The 25287-nt window shown below is 41.4% G+C and overlaps 1 protein-coding gene across 2 annotated transcripts; it reads left to right on the top strand.

The window, feature by feature from the left end:
- Positions 1 to 25040, top strand: PEX2 (peroxisomal biogenesis factor 2). Of its 2 annotated transcripts, none has more exons than XM_082259543.1 (2): positions 1 to 20; positions 23883 to 25040. In XM_082259543.1, exon 2 carries the CDS (start codon positions 23888 to 23890, stop codon positions 24806 to 24808), a length of 921 nt encoding a protein of 306 aa, XP_082115669.1. In that variant the 5' UTR covers positions 1 to 20; positions 23883 to 23887; the 3' UTR covers positions 24809 to 25040. The 2 variants fall into 2 exon arrangements, with proteins under 2 accessions (XP_082115669.1, XP_082115668.1); XM_082259542.1 differs by having other exon boundaries at positions 23880 to 25040.
- Positions 25041 to 25287: the final 247 nt, after the last annotated feature.

Below are 25287 nucleotides of genomic sequence, written 5' to 3'. Positions count from 1 at the left end.
TGCTGTTCCTGTTTACTGTGGTATGTATATGTATGTGTTGTGTCCGCTGTGTGCCCCGTATGGTAGAAGGAGGGGGGCGGGCTGCAACCTTCCCTGTGCACCTGCTGTTTAAGGCAGAGCTCTGACACATGGGAGGGAGAGAACCACCATTATAATAATAATCTTGTATATCTATTCTGTCTTTTACTTATTGTGCAATAGTAAAGGGAAAACATTTTTTTATTTTTTATATACAATGAATACATTTTTGGTAATTTTTGCTTTCCTTAGGGTTTGTTTGCGTCCGATGCAGTCAGATGAGTTTTTAAAAACAGCAAAACGCAATACAAACGCGTCTGCAAGAAGAATGTATTCCAGCGAGCTTAGTTTACACCATTGCAGTGCTTTCGTGCATGAAAAAAAAACAGCATGCAGCATATTTGTGCTCCGGAATGCACCGCAGATGTGTCTGAATGTGCACAGAGGCATGTAAATGCAACTTAACCACTTAAGCCCCGGAAGATTTTACCCCCTTCCTGACCAGGGCCTATTTTGCGATTCGGCACTGCGTGACTTTAACGGACAATTGCGCGGTCGTGCGACGCTGTACCTAAATGAATTTGACGTCCTTTTTTCCCACAAACAGAGCTTTCTTTTGGTGGTATTCGATCACCTGTGCGATTTTTTTTTTTTTGATCATGCGCTACAAACAAAAAAAGAGCGTCAATTTTGCAAAAATAACAATATTTTTCACATTTTTTTTATATGAAATTCCCCCCAAAAACAAAATGTAAAAATCAAAATTTTTTTAACATTTTCGGCCAATTTGTTTTATGCTACATATGTTTGGTAAAAAAAATCGCAAAAAGCCTATTTTGATTGGTTTGCGCAAAAGTTATCGCGTTTACTAACTAAGGGAAAGATTTTTGTAATTTTTTTTTTAACGCGTAATGGCGGTGATCTGCGATTTTTTTTTTTTTTTTTTTTTTTTTGCGTTACTGCGACATTGCGGCGGACAGATCGGACCCTTGACTGACATTTTTGACACTTTTGGGGTTACCAGTGACATTACTACAGTAATCAGTGCTATACATATGCACTGTTACTGTAAAATTACACTGGCAGTGAAGGGGTTAACTTTTTTTGAGAGGGAGGGGTTATGTGTGTCCCTAGGGGCGTGATTCTAACTGTGATTGGCTGGGGCTTGAGGTGTAGGAACAGTGATCAACGGTCCTACATAGTAGAACCGTATGATCATTGTTTCTACACAGGGGGGAAGGACAGGCGGCTTGTTTACATCAGCCGCCTGCCTTTCTCCCTCTGCACCGACGATCGCCGAGTGACTGGCAGACATCGAGTCCGCCGGTCACACGCGTGGGGGGGTACGCGGCCACGCGGGAGCGTGAGCGCGCCTCCGGGGGCGCGCGCTCGCTCCCTAGACCCTCACAGGCTAGCGACGTAGTACTACGTCGATTTGCCTGTGAGGGGCTGACCGCCGCAGTAAATAGTCGCGCGGCGGTCGGCAAGCGGTTAATAAAGAAAATAATATGAAATCAATAAAATTCCAAATAAATGCACTGCAATGGCTCATGCAGAAATGCACAGAGAACGCAGAGATTGGGGTGTAAATGACTCCCTAATGAAGATATAGGAGAGGCTACAGCAGTGGGGGAGGGGCTGTTTATATCAGTATATGGGTCCTGAGTAGGGATGGGTTCAGGCGTGTTTGGATCATAGTCCCAACCCACCTGAGCAGTTCCACCAGGAAGCCCTCACTGCACACAACCAATCACAAGCAGCGTAGTCAGGGCATGTGTATGTGCAGCTGCCGGCCAGGAAATGCCTCAGTGCCTATGATTGGCAGTGTGCAGTGACGATTGTCTGGCTCAGGTGGGTTGGGACTACGATCTGAACACACCGGAGCCCATGCCTAGTCCTGAGTTGGCTGTCACTGCAGTCGCAGGAGCTCAGGCGTTGCTTTGGTTTCTAGTCCCACAGCCGCCCATTTAGCGATCCTACGGAACATACGTGTGTACTAGAAAGTGGCCAGGATGTATTTTGTTTGGGGAAGTATTTGTATGTGCTATGATTTTTGCATATACCTAACATAAACTTCCCTATTCTGCAACAACATCCATGTTCTCAATTAGAAACTATGGCTCACCATACATGTTACAAATAGGGATGAGCTCAGGTGTGTTTGGACTCTTGTTCTAACCCTCCTGACTTATTCTTCCAGGATGCTGTCACTGTACTGGGCCAATCATAAGCGGCTGAGGCATTCCCCACCCTGCAATCTCACATAGTTATGACTCTGGTAAATATGTGGCGGGGAATGCCCCAGCCACAGATGATTGGCCCAGTACAGTGACAGCTTAATTGTGGGGCTTGCTCAGGTGGATTCAAACCAGCCTGAGCTCATCCCTAGTTACAATCTGACCATACAAGCTCTAAGCAATCAGTCATCACCAGTCATCTTTAACTAATAGCTGATGGGGCTATAGCAAAATGACGACTACAGCACAGTTGGGCAATTCTTGGAAGGTGTCATGTGTCCTCCCATGATTGCACCTGCCGCACACCCACTGTGGCACACTCAGTGATCATTGTGTCCTATGGACACAGCTAATCACAGATCAGGGTAAAGAGCCAATCAGCGGCTTTTTTACCACGTGATCAGCTGTGTCCAATCACACCTGGGGTTATCAGCGTTCCTTTCCTCACACTGTCACAGCGTGAGGAGAGGAGAGAGCCAGTAACCAGCTAGTGGGAAAGGGGACATATGCACTGATTATCAGTGTCCTGATGGTCAGTGCAGCCCTATCAGTGCAGCCTCACCACCGCACATCAGTGAAGGAGAAAAATTACCTGTTTGCAAAATTGTATAACAGAAACTAAGAAAAATGTTTTTTTTTCAAAATTTTCCATCTTTTTTTGTTTGTTTGGAAAATAAAAAACCTACCAAAAGAAAGCTCTATTTGTGTGAAAAAAAATTATAAAAATGTCATATGGGTACAGTGTCGCGTGACTGCGCAATTGTTTTTCAAAGTGTGACAGCATTGAAAGCTGAAAATTGGCCTGGACAAGAAGGGGGTAAAGTGGCCAGTAGACAAATGGTTAAAGAGGAACTTCACTGTGTTTACCATTTTATGGGGATTTTGTCCCATGTGAAATGAGATTGCAGTGTTTGTCTTCATGCACACTAGCAGAAAAAATGTCACTGTTAGTGGCTTCTGGTGTTTTTTTTTTTTTTAACGCTTCTAAATGCAGTTCACTCTTAAACCAGTCATACACAGTTCAGCAGGTACCAGCCACATTTGGATCCATGTATGGGCAAGGAGGTTGTACAGAAGTTGGTATACCATTTGACTTCTCTACAACTACCCTGTACTGCAGCATTTCCATTTCAGGGGACCAGACACCCGCGGCTCCTGTATGTACAACATGTGGCAGGTCCCCTCTGTGACCCCATGTCGTTTTTCTACCTATTACATTGATGTACGCACATCAGCGCACTCTATACTTGGGTGGGGCTATTAAGTTTAGAAATGTTGTGCCTGCCTGCCCAGCCCCCTGTGTCATCACCAGCTTCCCCCACTACCAAGCTTATATGACTCATTGTCATTACATAGGGGGCAGTGACATAGAAGCAATGAAATTTCCAGTACCATCCATAGCTAGAGCCCTATTTCCTCTGAAACATGGAAAATGGAGTTTAAACAGCTGTGCCTAGACATGGTGAGAAATGATGGTATGTAACCAGACATTACTGGAAGAATAAAGGAACAATGTTCACATTACAGCTACAGGAAGATTTTTTTTTTTTGTTGGGGGGGGGGGGGGGGGGGAGTAGTTATTGTACCTTGGCATAGGAAGTTGTTGATTGATGGTGTTCCTGGACATTGGGGAAAATAGGCAAACTGTTTGGAGCGAACCTTCAGCCATTAAATAATTTTTTTTTAGTTTCCTCTCCCCTCCCTCAAACTTATTAACAGATTGTGTCATCATTTTCGGAAACATTTAGCACCTTTTTTTTGGGTGCTGAAGCACAAAAGCCCCTAGGCAAGAATAACATCCACTGCACACATCCCAAAATGCAGTGTTTTACTGAGGAACATATGCCCAGTGCGAGATCCCACACGTGATCTGTCAGGTATTTAGGAAAAGCCAGAGACCTGAAGTATTTCTGCACACATGACACCGGTCTGTACAGAGTCCCAGATACATGAAACCGGCTGCTTGTGTGGGAATCTTCCAAAAGTGCACATACATGCTGCAGGTTTCTGCTTGGTCCCAATTAGCTGGTGGTGACTTGCAGCACATCTGTGCATGTTATGAGTGGCTGAAGAACTGACGTTACCATCAGCAACTTTGTAAGTGCTGCTGTCATGGATGAATGCTGGGCGGATCTGACAGGCATGACGCTATCCAGTAAGATTGGACCTTGGTGCTAAGCCCTTCCTACCATCCCTTTTGACCCATTACTATTATGAGCAGCCTCAACTTCCAGTAGAATTGTGAAGGAGATTGGAAGAGGTGGGCAAGCTTTGGCACTATTGGAAAGTAGCTTTTGTTAAATTCATGTGGTGTGGATAGTCTTGAATTCTCAAGGTGCAATGTTGGAAGGAAGGTCCCAGCTGTTTGCATTTATAGTTTATTTAATTCAATAGGTACAACCAATCACAGTGCTGTTAGGAGGAATTGTATCCTACTTACATGCAATTTTCCATTCCTGAAGCCAAGCCATGATAGCACACATGCTTAAGTATGTTGCCGTAGATTGTCACCAGGAAAGGACAATTATGATTCAGTATAATAAATAATTTTCCATTGTCCAGGCACCAAGATACTGTAGCAGCATACATAGTATGGTAGTAGCCCCGCCTACTTCTGCCAACAGGAGTATTGCATAACTCTAAATTGTTGCTGTGTATAGGTAGAAAAGAGAGAAAAGAGAGGGCGCACTTGAGCAATACAAGATCAATATCCATGTTGGCACCATCTCTCTATTATAAAAATTGTTGATGCCCACACAACAGCCCATTCTCTGTAAAATGCTAGGAACAGACTGGGTAGGCTTAGTGTTTTCTGCCATAATTAGCTCCAGGAAAAGTACGAGTAAGTTTGATGCAATTTTCTGTTTTCCTGGTGCCAATATGTAAGATATAGATGTGGTAGACCAATAACTATGGTAGCTACCAAAGGGTAGTTACTATTATACAGGATTTATATAGCTCCAACAGTTTATGGAGCTCTTTAGAACATTAAAGTGTTACTAAACCCACAACAGTAATATCAGTCTGTATATGCTTGCATGCTTTTTATACTCACTATGGAACCTAAGGGGTTAATCCTGTCTTTTCTGATCCCTCCCTTCTTCCATTCTCACCAATCCATCTCCTGATAAGGCAGAGCCTTTGGAGTTACTCTGCACATGCTCAGTTTAGTGTGTATTGCTATTTTTTTTTCTTGGGAAGGTGCATGTGATCAGCACAGGGCCAGTCAGGGCCAACAAGCTTTAACCAGACACTGATAGAAGTCACAAAACCGTTATACACTGCTGAGGAGAAAAGGTATTTAGCAGTTTGTATTTACTAAAATAATTGCATTTCCATGTTCTGTGTGCTGTGGGAGACCAGATATAGTGAATGCTGGGTCCTGGGTTTAGTAACACTTTAAGTGCAGACAGTACAATTACAATACAATTTAATACAATAGGAATCAGAGGGCCCTGCTCGTTAGAGCTTACAATCTAAGATGGAGGAAGCTCAAGCAAATTCTGTTTCAAAAAGAAATAAAAGCAGGAAGCTCCAGCCTTCCTGCCAAAGTCAGATGTAGTAAGGTACAGTATGCTGAGCCGATTGGTAGGGTTTTACAGCGAATGGGTTGTTGTGTGAGCATCAGCGCTGCACTGGTCCTATGGGTGGAAGTTGGGAGATTACTACCACGTTTGCTGCCATGCTGGTCCCAGGAAATCAGAAAATTATATCATACTTACCCATAATTGTTCTCTTCTGCTGCTGATCCATGGCAGCATACTTGAGCACATGTACACTGCCATGCTGGTGCCTGGAAAGTGCATTAAAGTGATACTAAGTACTGAGTAGAAAAAAAAAAAAAACATGTTATACTTACCTGCTCTGCCCTGCAACAATATTGGACATAAAGGTCCCTTACCTTCTCTTCTGGCAGTCCCCTGCCAGTGCTCCTCTCCCCATGGGAGCCTTAGCAAGCTGGGTGCATCCATAGACAAACACAGCTGGTAAGCCATGCCCCCGCTTCTTCCTCACAGAAGCTTATCTGACAGCAGCAGAAGCCTATGGCTCCCACTGCCTCCAGTTTCTTCTGTGAAATCAGGAAGTGAGGGCCACTGCCTCCAGTTTCTTCTGTGAAATCAGGAAGTGAGGGGAGTGGTGCTGCAGCAGAGACAGTGCTGGAGTGGTGACAGGAGTCTAGTAAGTGTTTAAGGTAGTGGGCATTTTTTATGGTAATGCGGAGAATGTATTAAGGTAAAAAAAGTTTTGACTTTAGAACCACTTTAAGAAATCACAATGATTTTAGCTTTATCTTGAATCCCAAATTATCTGAGTGCCACCTGTAGGGTTGCTCAAATAATAAAAACAAGTTCATGTGTTCAACATCACATCAGTGCAGTATTTTCTTGTCAGAAGGGCCCTCATCGTGATCTTGAACAGCAGAAGGCTGAAGCTACAGTTGGTGTGAAGTCTGCAACCTGTGAAATTTATTAGCTGGAAATTCATTCTTGTTTGCATAGTGAGCATTGAATGCAGATCTAAACTACAGGTATATGTGGTGCCATGCTGGGGGAGAGAAGTGACATGACTGTATTGCTTAAGGCAGGGCTTGACAAATTTGCCTGAAATCTAGGAGCCAGCTAAAAAAGTTGGGAGCCAGCTTTTTTTTTTTTAAACTAACAACCAAGCTTTATTTAATAAAACGGATACTAAATTTACACATAAATACGACTAGAACCCCACTCTCCTCTACAGTGCAAATGGATGGAAACAGACTGTCTGTCTCTTTCTAGCCGATGCCATCTGATCCGATCCACGGGATGGATAGAAAATAGAACCACCATCCGTCTGCTTTTGGCGGACAGGATCAGATGGCAGCAGATTACCTCTCCATAGAGGAGAATGAAGGGTCCGATCAGGTCTGTCTGAAAAACTGACAGGCGGACCTGATCAGACAGCCCGTGTGAAAGGGGCCTTCGGCTGTGGCACGGCGATGAGGAAAAAAAAAAAAAAATTATATAATTTTTTTTTTTTTAATAATAAGAATTGAAAAAAAAAAAGAAATGTTTTTATTTTTTTTAATAAAAAAAAAAAGAAAAAATTATTATATTATTTTTTTTTTTTTTATTTAAAAAAATAATTAATAATAATAACCACACTCCCTGTCCACTTACCTTTAAGCAAAGGTAACTGGACAGAGAGATGAAGCCTGCAAAAACTTCCCATCTCCTTCCAAAGAGCAGATGAGAGGGAAGGCATTGAGTGAGAACATGCATTACTCCCGGCCACGACAAGAGGGCGCCAGTTCCCCTAGCCTCTCATCTCACAGAAGAAGGCCGAAAAGCCGGGGCCTCAATTTTTGAACGTCGTGGAAGTCCGTGCACTCGGGAAAGAAGGTGGGGGCACAAAAGGGACAGGACACCTCCTGCAGGGCACCCCAGGCGCCAGGTCGCTAATTCTAGTCGCAAATGCGACCTGGCGCCCGGAGTTTGTTGAGGCCTGGCTTAAGGTGGTGCTAAAGGTGTTTTTATCCTAAAGCATTTTCTGCATTAAGATAAAAAAACACCTTGTAAATTCCCCCCAGCCCTCCCTAAATACTTAACTGAGCATGATCTTGATCCAGCACTGTGCCTGAGAGCAGCAGCACTGCTCTCTCTCCTCACAAGCTCAGGGACAGCAACCAGGAGCCATTGGTTCTTGTTCCTGTCAATAAAATTCTGAGCGGTGGGTGGGGCCTAGCCATACTGTGTGTGTTAATAGACACACATAGCCTGGCTCGGTAGAAAGCCTGCATGAGTGCCCCCATAGCAAGCCGCTCAGAAGGGGGAGGAGCATAGAATGCGGCGGGGGACCCCAGAAAAGTTGGTTTGGGACTGCTCTGTGCAAAACCATTACACACCCCACTGCAGGCAGTTTTTCAAACTATATGAGAGGCTGACTGGATGGGGCTTGACAATGCATCAAGCTGTACTAAGGTTTAGATCAATATGCACCCTGAGAGAAATGCCCAAAACACAGGAAGTCTGCATTCTGTGCATTTGTCGCTGAGCACATACTGCCCTAAGTGTAAGTACCGCTAGGTGCACCAAACAGCCGCGGCAGTGATCAACCTCTCACAGAGTTTGCCTGCAGTAAAATGGTAGAGCTCCATGAACTGATGCTAAACACCTAATGTGCATGGGACCTTTATTGTATACATTAGCAGCTGTGTAGACCATATGTGTGTATTTGGCATACAGCTTTGACCACCTCTTTTATTAGATATAAAAAGAAAGACATATTTGGATATGTGCAACTACATTTTTAGGGCCCTCTCGCATTGCCCACACGCTGAACGCATGGTTTCGTGCGGGCAGCTGTCCATTTCGGCAGTAGGGGGTGGTGTGATGTGCGTTTTAGCACATTGCAAAGTTGTCTTTTTATTTTGTCTGTCACCTTTATTTGAAGTGATATGCGATGCTTTCCTGTACACTGTGATAAAATACAGAATGTCTGTATTACTGGACTGCACTGCATTGTTTTCTGTGTGTTCTGGCGGTGGTGACCTGCGTTCATTCAGTGCAGTTAAACGTAGGTCATCGCAGTGACGGGACGCATGTGTGAACATGGCCTTAATGTTCTGCAGATCTGCACTGGGTGTACATAACATAACATTCATTTTCTGTTAGATTTTACCATAATGTGCCATTGTTGGGGAACACTGGAGACAGCAGGAACTGTGTTGACACAGGAATCACACTGTCTCTGTTACTGTGCGGCACTAATTAAAGAGTTTAATGTGTGACATCAACTTGATTGTCCTTGTAGCAAAACCCTAATTATATTAGTCACATGATATGCAAATCTGAAAGGAAAAAATGGTTGCGTTTCTATAGATGAAGGCTAATCAAACATGAGAAGATAATTTGTGGAATTTGACAAGAGTAAATTCCCTAAAAAAAAAAAAAATGACCAGCAAGATGGGATGGAACTTGTCACTGATCTTAGAATAAGAGACGTGGATCACTGGTTCTTCTAAGTTAGTACCCCTAGTAACAGTATACAGAATGCCGAAAGATGTAAACATTGCACTTGACCTGTAGACACTCAAATGAGCTTTCTTCTAAAAAACAAAAAACAAACATCCCTTACATTTGGCAGCAATGCAAATTTTTATGGAACTACACTTACTGTATCCTTTAAGGGTGGTGTCTGCAACTTACAATAATAATAATAAGGTAACCCTTAGCAAGTGTTCATTCACACCAGGGCAGCTGGGCAGCCTTGTAGCCTTGTGTACTAACTATCACTATGAGTACAACACAGATAATTAATGGTTTAAATTGCTTCAGATGGGACGGTCATATTTGCCAGCAAAATCTTCATATAGGAATATAAAGATTTATTCCCATTTGCCATGAAATCTGTAATTCCTAAATGCTGTGTATATTACATATCTTTCAATGTCAGAAAGGTTTTCCTTTTGTTGTGTATTGGGAGGGAATGTGGATTGCCCTGTCTCATTGTTAACCACTTAAGCCCCGGAGGATTTGGCTGCTAAAAGACCTGGGGGTATTTTGCGATTTATTTTTTTTTTTTTTTACTGCGTGACTTTAACGGACCATTGCGCGGTCGTGCGACGCTGTACCTTAACGAATTTGACGTCCTTTTTTTTCCCACAAACAGAGCTTTCTTTTGGTGGTATTTGATCACCTGTGCGATTTTTTTTTTTTTTTTTTTTTTTTTTCATGCGCTATAAACAAAAAAAGAGCGTCAATTTTGCAAAAATAACAATATTTTTCACATTTTTTTATATGAAATTCCCCCCAAAAAAATGTAAAAATCAAATTTTTTTAACATTTTCGGCCAATTTGTTTTATGCTACATATGTTTGGTTAAAAAAAATCGCAAAAAGCGTATTTTGATTGGTTTGCGCAAAAGTTATCGCGTTTACTAACAAAGGGAAAGATTTTTGTCATTTTTGGTGTTTTTTTTTTTTTTTAACGAGTAATGGCGGCGACCTGCAATTTTTTTTTTTTTTTTGCGGTACTGCGACATTGCGGCTGACAGATCGGACCCTTGACTGACATTTTTGACACTTTTGGGGTTACCAGTGACATTACTGCAGTAATCAGTGCTATACATATGCACTGTTACTGCAAAAATGACACTGGCAGGGAAGGGGTTAACTGTATTGGAGAGGGAGGGGTTAAGTGTGTCCTAGGGGCGTGATTCTAACTGTAAAGGGACATGGCTATTGGTGTAAAAACAAAGATCAACGGTCCTACATAGTAGAACCGTCTGATCTTAATTTTTACACCAGGGAGAATGACAGGCGGCTTGTTTACATAAGCCGCCTGACTTTCTCCCTTCACCAGAGCGATCGTGAGTGACCGGCGGACGATCGGGTCCGCCGGTCACACGCACTGACTTGTCAGTGAACGAGCCGGGGCGGGCGCGCGCCACCCCCAATTGGCTCACAAGTCAGTGACAGACGAGTGACGTACCCCTACGTCACTCTGCCTGGCCGGGGCTGACCGACGCAGTATATAGTCGTGCGGCGGTCGGCAACCGGTTAAGTGCTAATGACCTCCAATTGTTCTGTCTGCCTTAAGAGAAATGTATTATGGGATGTATAAAGATATGTGGATTGGATGCTAAGGGGGAGGGGGGATTGTCCCACATTGTATATTTTTGTGTACACTGTATGAAAGTGTAAAACTCTGTTCCGATTGGATGGTGAATGTTGAGTACAGTCTTCAACAAGGTCCACCTGGGTGGTACCTTGTGGGTGAAGTCTGTATATAAGTCTGTTCAATAAAGTGGTTCTTCAGTTAGTTCACCTTCAATCTAGAGTTCTGTCTCTTATTGGGGGAATCTGCTGCAAGGGATTGCTATGGTCTTCCATACTCCCTTAGAGAATCACTGAGCTCTTGTAAGAGCTTGTGTAAGAGCTTGTTCTGCTGCACTCTCTGGGGAAAGAGAGGTTCACCCACAGGAACCTGGAGCCTTGTCTTAGGTCCAGGGTGGGTAGGAGATTGCGAGACCCTAACCAAGCTGCGGCGGTTCGTGGGGTCTGAAGTGGTTACGGTGTCTGGTGGAGTGCTTGGAGCCTTTCTAGGAGCATCTGTCAACGGAGGTACCCAGTCCGGGGTGCCCTGTTCCGTTACACCTTGTATACATAAGGCAAATTGTCTTGGGTATTCAGTTGACATTGCTGTAAAAATGAGGACATGTACTACTTTTTATTTTCACTGCAATGCACTACACCCTCGTCTCAATGCTCTAATGTGAATAAAATGAAGGAAATGGCACAAAGTTGTAAGGAACAAAAAAAAAAAAGGTTAGCGTGATGAGTTGTAATCCTCACATTGCCACTGTTTACTTCCGAGAACAGAGCAGCGGTTGCAATAGGACGCAGCTGCTGGTGTGAATGACCTCTTAAAATGATAGCAATGCAGACTGCAAAATAAAAGAGTAATAAAAACTTAAACTAACCCAACTCTTCGCTAATTAACCACTGGTATGAAAAAAAAAAAAACTATCCAGATGCTGATGTTACTTGCCTGAAGCCACGGTTCTGTTAAATTCTGCTTGTCCTCATCACTGGCTACATCATGTGGACACCTATTGATGGAGACAATACTTTCAGTGGCCATGTCCTCCCTCATAGGTTCCAGAGGCAGGAGATCTCATGGGGGCAGTTTGGGGAGCAGTGATCAAGAAGATAGGAAGCAGGGACAAATACCTTATCCCCAGGGCAGGAAATTAACGTTGGTCATAGGGGAAACTGTGACTTTCAATTATTACATCGCAGGATGGCTTAGTTAGAGGTATTTGGGATACACTATTTATATTTCATTTTTTCTTGGAGTTGGGATTAAAGCTGAAGTTTAGGTATTATTTTTATAACAGTTACATTGGTCCAGATTGGACCAATGTAAGTATGTACAAACCCAATTCCAAAAAAATGTGGAATCTAGGACTGTTGAGCAGTTAGAATCCTATATCAGGCAAGAATGGGACAACATTCCTTATCCAAAACTCCAGCAACTGGTCTCAATTCCCAGATGTTTACAGTCTGTTGTTAAAAGAAGAGGGGGATGCTACACCGTATTAAATATGACCCTGTCTCAACTTTTTTGAGACATGTTGCTGCCATCAATTTCTAAATAACCTTTTTTTCTTAACCACATGACCAGGCCATTATTTGAAATAAGGCACTGTGTTAATTTAACTGACAATTGAGTAGTCGTGCGACACTGAACCCAAATAATATTTATGTCCTTCCCCCCCCCCCCCCCCCCCCAGAAATAGAGCTTTCTTTTGGTGGTATTTGATCACCTGTGCAGATTTTTATTTTTTTTGCTATAAAACATATCCAATAAAAAAAAATCGAATTTCTTCATCAATTTAGGCCAATATGTATTCTGCTACATATTTTTGGTAAAAAAAAACCCCCAAAAAACAACCCAATAAGCTTATATTTATTGGTTTGCGTAAAAATTATTGCATCCGCAAACTACAGAGTATTTTTATTTATTTATTTTTACTAGTAATGGTGGCAACATTGCAGCGGAAAAATCGGACACTTTTTGGGAACCAGTGACACTTAAGAGCCCATTCAGACTAGCGCGACACGACTTTGGGGGGCGACCTGTGAAGTCGCTGGCACCACTGTGCACCGCGACTTCGGCGCGACTTGCAGAGACTTCACATAATGGAAGTCTATGCAAGTCACTTCCAGGTCGCCCCAAAGTAGTACAGGACCCTTTTTCTAAGTCGGAGCGACTTGTGTCGCTCCTATTAGAACGGGTCCTCTGCTAATCAATGGGCCGCGACCAAGCGCGACTTGTCAGGCTGACAAGTCGCGCTAATGTGAATGGGCTCTAATACAGTGATCAGTGTTAAAAAATACGCACTGTCACTGTACTAATGACACTGTCTGGGAGGGTGTTAACATCAGGGGTGATCAAAGGGTTAAATGTATGGCTAGGGTTATATGTTTGATTCAGTGTAGTGGGGGAGGTGCTTTAAGGATTCATGACTTCTGTACTAACAGAACGGCAATCTGCCTTGTTTACATAGGCAGACTCCCTGCCTGCCGTACCCACCGATCAGCTCCCACTGCGTTAGTTTAAACATTTGATATGATTTTCTATTGTGAATAAAATATGGGTTCATACAATTTGCAAATCATTGCATTCTATTATGTAGATTTTACAGTGTCTAAACTTTTCTTTTTAATTGGGGTTGTATGTATATCTTATACCTTTCTGATGCTGGAGTAGGTTGCAAATCACTGTAGTATCCACTGCTACTACATTGATAGCAGCAATTCCCTGGGTCACGTTCTGAGCTGCTTCTCTTCTGTAACCAGAAGGGATCGTCCACTCAACACTCCCGCCATTTTGAGAATGCCTTTTATTTTTTCAATGAGTACAGGGAATTCTGTGACTGAACAAAGGGGAGAGGTAGGGTGGTGATGGCATAGTCCCCATCTCTTCAAACCAGAGAGCTGCTTGTATTTGCCGGAAAAAAAAAATTGATTCTGTGAATTGAGTCACTGGACCTGGAAATCTGCTGCTATCGCTGTAGTAGTGCTGGGGTATACAATGCTATGTACAGTGGAGATCGAAAGTTTGGGCACCCCAGGTAAAAATTTGTATTCATGTGCATAAAGAAGCCAAGGAAAGATGGAAAAATCTCCAAAAGGCATCAAATTACAGATTAGACATTCTTATAATATGTCAACAAAAGTTAGATTTTATTTCCATCATTTACACTTTCAAAATAAGAGAAAACAAAAAATGGCGTCTGCAAAAGTTTGGGCACCCTGCAGAGTTAATAGCTTGTACTGCCCCCTTTGGCAAGTATCACAGCTTGTAAATGCTTTTTGTAGCCAGCCAAGAGTCTTTCAACTCTTGTTTGAGGTATCTTTGCCCATTCTTCCTTACAAAAGTCTTCCAGTTCTTTGAGATTTCTGAGCTGTCTGTCACGCACTGCATTTTTAAGGTCTATCCATAGATTTTCAATTATGTTGAGGTCAGGAGATTGTGAAGGCCATGGCAAAACCTTCGGTTTACGCCTCTTGATGTAATCGCCCGTGGATTTCGAGGTGTGTTTAGGATCATTATCCATTTGTAGAAGCCATCCTCTCTCTTTAACTTCAGCTTTTTCACAGATGGCATCAAGTTACCATTCAAAATTTGCTGAAATTTTATTGAATCCATTTTTCCTTCTACTCGTGAGATGTTCCCTGTGCCACTGGCTGCAATACAACCCCAAAGCATGATTGATCCAACCCCATGCTTAACAGTTGGACTGAGGTTCTTTTCATTAAATTCTGTGCCCCTTCTTCTCCAAACGTACCTTTGCTCATTCCAGCCAAAAAGTTCAATTTTAACCTCATCGGTCCACAGAACTTGTTTCCAAAATGCATCAGGCTTGTCTATATGTTCATTTGGAAAGTTCAAATGCTGATTTTTGTGGTGAGGACGTAGAAGAGGTTTTCTTCTAATGACTCTTCCATGAAGACCATATTTGTACAAGTATCTCTTTATAGTGGAATAGTGTACCACAACTCCAGTGTCTGCCAGATCTTTCTGGAGGGATCGTGCAGTCAAACGTGGGTTTTGAATTGTTTTTCTCACAATCCTGCGAGCTGTTCTGTGTGATATTTTTCTTGGTCTTCAGATCTTGCTTTAACTTCCACTGTTCCTGATGACTGCCATTTCTTAGTTACATTCCGAACAGAGGATATTGACATCTGAAAACGCTTTGCTATCTTCTTCAGCTTTGTGAGCTTCAACTATTTTCAGTTTCAGCTTTCTAGACAACTGCTTAGAAGATCCCATGGTGCTGATTGTTTAGGGCAAGATCAGATGAGTCTGGGCATTTAAAACCTTTGAGATTGACATCACCTGGTCTTCCCAGACGATGATTGAGAACAATCCATGACACTGGCAGGTCTCAGCCTTGCAAAGGGGCAGTTCATGCTATAAATTCTGCAGGGTGCCCAAACTTTTGCAAACGCCATTTTTTTTGTTTTTTGTTATTTTGAAAGTGTAAATGATGGAAATAAAATCTAACTTATGTTGACAAATATTATAAGAATGTCTAAACTGTAATTTGATGCCTTTTGGAGATTTTTCCATCTTTCCTTGTCTTCTTTATGCACATTAATACAAAGCTGGCCCAATGTAACTGTGTTATAAAAATCATACCAAAAGCTTTACTTCTCAGGGTGCCAATTATAAATGTTACAACGTTTTCGGAATTTACTAGCACCAAATATTTAGAAAGGACATTTCTTTTACCCAGTTTTCCCACCCACCACAATGTTTTTTTCATATTAAATAATCAGTATGTCTCTGTTTCAGGTCTGTTATTAAAGGAGTGATTGACCTCCAGATTCCTTTTTTTAACCCTGTTATATTAGTAAAGGTAAGATAAATTTTCTGAAGTGGTTACAAAAAAAAAAAACCGCCATTGCAACTAAACATACTGTAACTTTCTAGGTGGTGAATTAGGATGACTGCTCTGGAGCTTGCATCTATAAAGCTCAACTGAAGTCTCAGAAACAGATATTGTTTTAGACAGGCATTGTATGAATAGCCTCATGTTTCATAGTCATAGGCTATAGCCATACATGCTTAGATTTCTCTAATTTAGCCCTGTGTACTGAATAAGAGAAATCACGTGATGCCCCCATCCACACTAAACATTGTGGATGGGAGAACTACTAGGATGTAGGATACACTGTTCTACCAACAATTTTCTGCCTGGCTCCTTTGATTTTGAAATCCTGTTTTTCCTGACAGGGCCGCCCACAGCTTGAATTGTGGCAGATTTTTCAGGAATCTGATGTATTTTGAGTAATGTATGGCCAGCTTAGCTCCATTTTTCTGTTGCAGCAGTTACACAGCATGTCTAAATGTAACTGTGTAGTACAGTAGGCACCAAAGGTCGCTTAGTATACTTGATAATAGACCTGGGCAGAAACACTACTTATGTGTTTCAGTAGTCTGAAGACAAATGTTGAGCAGTGCAGATGTTACTCATCAATGCCAGCACAGAGCACTGCAGTGGGAGGGCATGCATTTCTAGTAAAAGAAAATAGGGTTTTTAAGGACATTCCAAGCTTAGATCAGTTGAAAAATTCCTAACGTATGTCAGCAGAAGACAAGGTGTAAGGCAGGGCTTGACAAACTTGCTTTGAATATAGGAGCCAGCTTAAAAAGTTAGAAGCCAGTTTTATTTAAGTAACAAAGCTTTATTTTCAATGACAAAACCCCTTCTCTTATGCAGCCCTGATGTGTATCTTTACAGATGCACGACACCAGTTTACACACAAAGAAAACATGGAGGTGCCAGTATGTGAAGGAGAAAAAAAAACAAAAAACTGTTACCTTGCCTATTGGGCACTTTCACCCCTTCCATCCCAGGCCTATTTTCAGCTTTCAGTGCTGTCGCACTTTGAATGACAATTGAGCTGTCATGCAGCACTGTACCCATATGAAAGTTATATAATTTTTTTGAGACAGAACTTTCTTTTGGTGGTATTTAATCACCACTGGGTTTTTATTCTTTCCTGAAAAAAAAGTCCTAACATTTTGAAAAAAAACAAAAACATTTTTCTGTTGTGTCATTTTCCTTCTGCACTGGTGAGGCAGCACTGATGAGGCAGCAATGATGGGCGCTGATAGGCAGCACCGATGAAGAGGCTCTGATGGGCTGCATTGATGATCAGGGCACTGATCAGTGTAAATTTGATTGTCGGAATTGCCCGTTACCAGCAGCGCTGTGAAAGAACTACTGATAACTGGCAAGGCTGTTTACAATGTGATCAGCTGTGATTGGACACGGCTGATCACATGGTTAAAGGGCCACAGTGATTGGCCTCTTACCTCAATCTGTGATCAGCTGTGTTCCAAGAAGACACCCTCATAGAACAAGCCGACTGTGCGGTCAGCAACTAGGTGCCCGGTGCCCACAAACTACATGTCCAGTGCGTTGGGCAATAGTCATTGCTCACGCCTGGGAATGGGCTGACAAAAGCCCAGGTGCCAGGTCGCAATTCCTAGTCACCTGGTGTAAGGCTCTGTTTGAGTTTTGAAGATACATCTTGCATATTCATAGCAAAGTGACAAAGTCCTGGTCAAAGGGCCCCCCCCAGATGCCCTTACACTCCATTTACCAGTGACCTGTCATCGCTCCATTGTCGTTCACAGGGGGAACTGGAATTACTGATATTGGTGACTCAGGGAAGCTTTGTGGTTGCTCCCCAGTCATGTAAGAGTTTTTGGGCCTAGCAATTAGCTGCTAGACCCAGGCATTGTCATTTGCTCCTACATATTCAGAAATGCTGGCTATTTTATACAGCTGAGGTGGAAGTAGTGGCGGGGAGAACTTGCAAAAGGGGCCTTTGCAGAGACACTGTCACCTTGTCCTCCAAGGGCAATGTGATAGTGTCTCTTTAAATACAACTTAGCCATAACAGTCCTTATCTGTCTGCTCAGGTTGCCTTTAACAATTTACAGTGCCTTGCGAAAGTATTCGGCCCTCTTGAACTTTTCTAACTTTTGCCACATTTCAGGCTTCAAACATAAAGATATAAAACTGTAATTTTTTGTGAAGAATCAACAACAAGTGGGACACAATCATGAAGTGGAACAAAATTTATTGGATATTTCAAAATTTGTTAACAAATAAAAAACTGAAAAATTGGGCGTGCAAAATTATTCAGCCCCTTTACTTTCAGTGCAGCAAACTCTCTCCAGAAATTCAGTGAGGATCTCTGAATGATCCAATGTTGACCTAAATGACTAATGATGATAAATAGAATCCACCTGTGTGTAATCAAGTCTCCGTATAAATGCACCTGCACTGTGATAGTCTCAGAGGTGCGTTTAAAGCGCAGAGAGCATCATGAAGAACAAGGAACACACCAGGCAGGTCCGAGATACTGTTGTGGAGAAGTTTAAAGCCGGATTTGGATACAAAAAGATTTCCCAAGCTTTAAACATCCCAAGGAGCACTGTGCAAGCGATAATATTGAAATGGAAGGAGTATCAGACCACTGCAAATCTACGAAGAACTGGCCGTCCCTCTAAACTTTCAGCTCATACAAGGAGAAGACTGATCAGAGATCACTCTGGATGAATTGCAGAGATCTACAGCTGAGGTGGGAGACTCTGTCCATAGGACAACAATCAGTCGTATACTGCACAAATCTGGCCTTTATGGTATAGTGGCAAGAAGAAAGCCATTTCTTAAAGATATCCATAAAAAGTGTAATTTAAAGTTTGCCACAAGCCACCTGGGAGACACACCAAACATGTGGAAGAAGGTGCTCTGGTCAGATAAAACCAAAATCGAACATTTTGGCAACAATGCAAAACGTTATGTTTGGCGTAAAAGCAACACAGCTCATCACCCTGAACACACCATCCCCACTGTCAAACATGGTGGTGGCAGCATCATGGTTTGGGCCTGCTTTTCTTCAGCAGGGACAGGGAAGATGGTTAAAATAGATAGTAAGATGGATGGAGCCAAATACAGGACCATTCTGGAAGAAAACCTGATGGAGTCTGCAAAAGACCTGAGACTGGGATGGAGATTTGTCTTCCAACAAGACAATGATCCAAAACCTAAAGCAAAACCTACAATGGAATGGTTCACAAATAAACATATCCAGGTGTTAGAATGGCCAAGTCAAAGTCCAGACCTGAAACCAATCAAGAATCTGTGGAAAGAACTGAAAACTGCTGTTCACAAACGCTCTCCATCCAACCTCACTGAGCTCGAGCTGTTTTGCAAGGAGGAATGGGCAAACATTTCAGTCTCTCGATGTGCAAAACTGATAGAGACATACCCCAAGCGACTTACAGCTTTAATCGCAGCAAAAGGTGGCGCTACAAAGTATTAACTTAAGGGGGCTGAATAATTTTGCACGCCCAATTTTTCAGTTTTTTATTTGTTTAAAAAAGTTTGAAATATCCAATAAATTTCGTTCCACTTCATGATTGTGTCCCACTTGTTGATTCTTAACAAAAAATTACAGTTTTATATCTTTATGTTTGAAGCCTGAAATGTGGCAAAAGGTTGAAAAGTTCAAGGGGGCAGAATACTTTCGCAAGGCACTGTAAATCTATAATTGATTAGAATATTACAAAAACAATATAATAGGAATACCTGTGTGTGTGTGTGTGTGTATATATATATATATATATATATATATATATATATATATATATATATATATATACATATAGGAATGTAAAATACCATCACTAATTCTCTTCCTTCCTCCTGTTCCAGCCCTCAGTTCACTTTAAAGGCCCAGAGACCTAAATAGGTGTTGCAAGGGTTGATCTATCTTCTTTATATAGATACTCATACACAGGTTAGTTGTTCTAGCTGGTTAGGTCGGACTTCCAATAATACAGCCATGTATAGAGCTGAGATGACCTCCACACCTGCTTATATTTACTAAAATAGTGAGTAACAAATCCTGACCTCTGGCAGTTGCATCTGTGTATGTTTGCAGCCATTGTGCAACCTCTTGAATCATTCATTACGTCCTGTGAAAGTTTGTGCCAGGCATATAACATCCAAATCATACAGAGCGACTATTCCTTTTTCATCAATATCAGTCAGACGAAAACAAAATAATGACCCTGTTAAAATACCAGTACCCTAATACAATAGCCTGATTCAAGCCTTATATTTGTATTATAAAGGAGTTATGTGACAAATACAATGCAAAACACTCTGCCTAAAAATGATAGTTAACAAGAAGGAAAGGGCACCAGATCAGCAGGAGTAAAGAGTAACTCAAATTTATTCCAGAGTCACTTACATGCAAACTTCCAGGAAGCCGATGTAAAGGGTGGGTGTGAAAAGCAGGGCCAGCAGACAACAGTGGAAGATGGAGACCAGAAGTGTCTCTGGCAAATACCCACACCCGTCACTGGTCCCCAAAAGGTGTCAGAATGTCCACCGCAATATCGCAGTCCCGCTATAAGTCACCGATCGCCGCCAAAACTAGTAAATAAATAAATGAAAATATCCCATAGTTTGTAGAAGTTATAACTTTTGAGCAAACCAATCAATATACACTTATTGAGATTTTTTTTTAACAAAAATATGTGGCAGAATCCTATTGACCTAAATTTATGAAGAAATTTTTTTTTTTAATTGTTTTATAGCAGAAAGTAAAAAATATTGTGTTTTATTTTCAATTTTTTTGTTTATAGTGCAATAAAAACCAGATATAGTGAATGCAGGGGCCTGGGTTTAGTAACACTTAAAGGTCAAAACTATAGATGGCTGTGTATTTGGTGAGAACAGTTTAGACTGTTAATGATTACATTGGAAAAGCATGTAACTGCAAAGGTGGGCGGGATCAATTCGCTGGAGGGGGAGGGCAGGTGCAGAATTTGTGATAATGAGGTCAGCTGGTGAAGTACTTCCTTTAAGGCCCCTTTCACACATACGGTCCGTTCAGTCACGTCAAAATGTATCAGTTTTCAATCAGTTTTCCATCTGTTTTCCATTTGTATTTCATCTATTTTCCATTTGTTTTTCATCCGTTTGTCCGTTTACATCCGTTTTTTCGTCCGATCCGTTTTTTTGACGGATGAAAAATAGGGCATTCATCCGTTCAAAAAAACGGACATTGACGGAAGCGGATGAAAACGGATGTTAACTGATGATCATCCGTTGTCATTTGTTTTTACATAGAGATGCATTGATGCCCGTTTTTCATCCGTCAACGGATGGATGAAAAACGGACTGTGTGTGTGAAAGGGGCCTTAACCTTTTTTCTGCCCCAAATACCAAATTTCAGAGCAGGTAATGAAGGATTTTTCTACAGGTGATTGGAGGCTGTCCTAAAAAGTTAGACCTGTCCTAGAAGACAGACAAAGCTTTTCATTTCTGCAGCAGAGGTACATAATGGTATATTGGTACATAGGGGAAGTGTAATTTAGAAGAAAAAAAAGTAAACTTAGCCTTTAAAGTTTTCATTTATAATTTTGGTGTCTATCAGTTTCTGTGTCATTTCTGCGTTTTTGTATTTCAAGCTCTTCTTTCTGCAAAACATTTTAATTATTTGTTTTCTTTACATTGGCCTACTTTTTTCTGACATGCCAGTAAACCCCCAACCAAAATAAAGTCACAGTAATAGAGTTAATCTTATCTCCTTTTCTTTTATATACGTCTCTGAACAAAGGTTTTATGACATAAAGGAGAATGTAATCCAGCAAACATTCTATTGCGTAGAATTTTCTTGCAGGGTGCTCACTTAAATTGGTCTAGGGGGAATACAATTTGGCATTTGGCTGTGTTGGGATCGCCTCTCCATTTTCTGCATGTGTACAATTTGGCTTCAGTAGTTTGACTCTTCTTTTTGTTCGTGCAGTGACCTCGGGAGAGGGAACCTCGCTTTGTTCTCAGGTTTTGTCTGTGGATCTGGGGTCATTCTTTGTTACAACATGATATTCATGTGACGTCGAGTGAATGTCAATAGGTAGCAGAGAGTGGAGGATTGTATAAATAGTCCTTGAGTTACCCCACCAAACAGTTTTATTCTTTTATCAGATAATCACAGTACAATAGCTAAGCCCACCTGCAGAAGATGGTCTTTTGTTACTTGTTTCTGCTGGGCCCTGCAAGCATGGGGTCAGCTATCTGTGGCTGTTCTGAGCAGGGGATGATAAAATCATGTCGAAATTCGGAAGTCAAGCATATGCGAGTAGGACATTTAAAAACTGTGCACCTGCTGAGCTTTTTAGAAATGCTCCCAACTTTTGCTGGTACTGAAATATTTTCCTGGTTTCATTGCCAGCTAGCAGTCTGGGTGTGTTCTTACATTCTGTACAAATATTGTAGCATCTTTAGAATTTAATTGGAAAAGTTTTTCATTTTATTACTGTTAAAGTAGGGTTTCTTATTTAAAATGTAAAAATCTCAAATTATTTTGATCTATGTATTAAATTGAGCCTGCCACAACAACAAAGCTTTGGATAGCTGTCATTTATTTCATGGTACCTGCAAATAACTTTACTTGCTGTATCCCAGGCACCCCAAAATCTATACACGTTCTATACTGTATATTCAAACCCTGACATTTCTGCCTGGATTGGAATGCATCCCCTCCTCCGGGCTTTGCCATAATTCATAGTGCAAGTTGGTCACATTTTCACGCAGCGCAACTGCTTTTGCTTAGCAGTTTGTCTGATAAGTGCAAAAGGGGAATCCTGACTGATCAGTATGCACAGCTTTTTGAAAGAAAAAGTGCAATTCGAAAAAGTTTGAACAGGATGAAGGGAGTGGGAACACCCTCAGAAAATGGGTGATCTAAGCTTTTTTTTTTTCCTATATTTCTCCTGTGTGTTACAGAGTGAAGTTAGTTATGCGCACCTGTGACCTGTTACAGTGCCGGTCCAGGCTCTGGAAAAATCCCACCATATGATCAGAATCTGTCCAGAATCCCAGTCCGACAGCTGGCTCAGCCTTTCAGTGAGTGTCTGAGCCAGCCAGCTACTGCCCCCTCCACAGCCCAGCGCTATAGTAAACACTGGTGGGGTAGAGCAGGGAGGCGCTGACTTACAGTCACCTGCTCTCTGCATCCTGAGATCCAAAAACTGAACAATCAGAGATATTTGATCGCTCAGTTCTTGGTCTTAGAGGTAGCTACAGCTAGGATCGGTGCTTTAGTCATCTAGGTGAGTATGATTTTTTTTTTTGTTATGGCGATTCTCATTCTTCTTTTTAAAGAAAAATCTGCATATATGCCTTTCTTTCATCACTGTCTTTGGTTCATGGACATCACAGGTCCTCTTTACTTTCTTCTTCCCATGGCTGTAAATGGATCCTAAATGCTGCAGGCCCACATTGCAGCATTGACTCAAAGAAAGTGGGTTTAATAATGCTGGGCATCACTCCAACCAGAAAAGGGTCTGGCGTTGAATCGATGAGTAGGTGAGTCTGCGAGAAAGGGGGCCAGAGATCAGGTAAGTATGGCAGTTGGAGCTGCTGTTTGATTTTCTTTTTTTTTTTTTAAAAGATGCTGGGGCCTAGAATTTCTATTTTGCCCAAACTGCGCTGTAAGACCATGCATTAAATAGTTGTAGGTAAAGGGTTAGTTGACAGCAGTGGGGTCATAATTATAAAGATGTAATTATGATCCTTAACAAACACGTACTAGTAGTGAATCAATTGCCGTCATTTCAAACACACGCACTAGTAAGTTTCACCTGCAGTGAATGTTTGTTGCATGTCAGATATGCTGCTTAATATACCCCTTATATTTAGACTTAGGCCTTGGACTTAACGAAACTCGTAAATCCTACTTGCACTTCACTAGCAAGTACATATGAAACCAATGTGTTTTTAATAGGGCTTATATTTACAAAATGTATCCTTTTGACTCTATTTTGTGAATGGCTTTACAGTAACTTTTAGGTTCAGTGTATATGAAGACTACCTTTAATGTTCTCTGTATAATGCAGACATAAGCTGATTATTTTTAATAGGAGGTATCCCTGATGAGAATAGATAGATGTTAGTTATTACAAGTCTTCAGTGCTTTGAATTAGAAGTTCTCTTTATTGGTTAGATAAATATTCTGCATGTTAAATAACCAGATTTATTTTCCAGCAGGAGAAATGGCTGTGGCGGAAAACAATATGGAAGACATAAATCCTGTGTTAAGAATAAGTCAACTGGATGCTATTGAATTAAACAAGGCATTGGAGCAATTAATCTGGTCTCAATTTAACAGTTGTTTTCAAGGCTTCAAACCCGGACTTTTGAGTCGCTTTGAACCAGAGATTAAAGCGTTTTTATGGCTGTTCTTATGGAGATATACAGTATACTCCAAAAACGCTACTGTTGGTCAGACAATTTTGAACATGCAGTACAAAAATGACTTCTCTCAAACTAAAAAATACATGCCACTTAATAAGCAGCAGAAATTATGGTTTGCACTTTGTACAATTGGAGGAAAATGGCTGGAAGAAAGGTCCTATGATTTATTTAGTAATCACCCTTTTGGGTCATCTTTTCAGAGAACAAAGTACTTTATTAATGTTGTGTCTGGCCTCCTGAAGATTTGTGGACTGCTTAATTTCTTGGTTTTCTTGCAGCAAGGAAAGTTTGCCACACTGGCTGAACGCCTTTTAGGAATTCGGTCCGTATTCAGCAAGCCTCAAGCCATTCGTCAGGTTGGGTTTGAGTACACGAATAGAGAAATTTTGTGGCATGGATTTGCCGAATTTCTGATCTTCCTTTTGCCTCTGATCAACACACAAAAACTGAAATCAAAGATGTTTTCCTGGTTGAAGCCCGTCAAAGGGCTCTCATTTACTGATCCATCTCTAGCGGTCCTTTGTAAGGAATGCTGCCTGTGTGGGGAATGGCCAACTATGCCACATACCATTGGCTGCAACCATGTCTTCTGCTATTACTGTATTAAAAGTAATTACATGGCTGATATGTATTTCACATGCCCTAAGTGTAGCATTCAAGTACACAGTCTGCAGCCCCTCGAGTTCAAAGTTGAAATTTCTGAAGTTCACACTTTGTAAACTTTGCAAAACATACTCACCCTGAACTGCTCAATGGTAATGTCTCCCAGTTTTCAGTGGTTCTCTGGATTACAGTGGTGAAAACGTTAGTGTTGAGTTCTCATGTACTCTTCAAAAGCAATTACGAAGACTAACAGACCCAAGGATCCTATTTCCAAGAAATAGATGAAGACATTGGTCGAGTTAGCCAACCAGTCTCCACTTTACATCTGAAATGCCATTTTTTGTGGAATTCCTTAATTGTGACTCTTGTTAAATTCCTTGTAATCTAACAGCGTTTTTATTTGAGTTGTCTTTTTATTTTTGAACATTTAACTGATAGTATTTTCTTCTCACTGTAGAAGAAAAATAACATTTTTCCATTTACCCTCAGAAAAAGCCTGATTGGTCATTTTGAGCATTAATCCTTACCCTAGCCTGATTACTCATTTCGAGCCCTTTTTTTAAATTAGATATAATGTAATAGAGACTGTTTTTAT

This window comes from Pelophylax lessonae, assembly GCF_965119305.1.
Source record: "Pelophylax lessonae genome assembly, chromosome: 5".
Lineage (NCBI taxonomy): Eukaryota > Metazoa > Chordata > Amphibia > Anura > Ranidae > Pelophylax > Pelophylax lessonae.
This window is presented reverse-complemented; position numbering and strand designations above follow the sequence as displayed.

Excerpts from the sequence above, each read along its gene's own strand:
- PEX2 (XM_082259543.1), top strand. The coding sequence starts at position 23,888 with ATGGCTGTGGCGGAAAACAATATGGAAGACATAAATCCTGTGTTAAGA.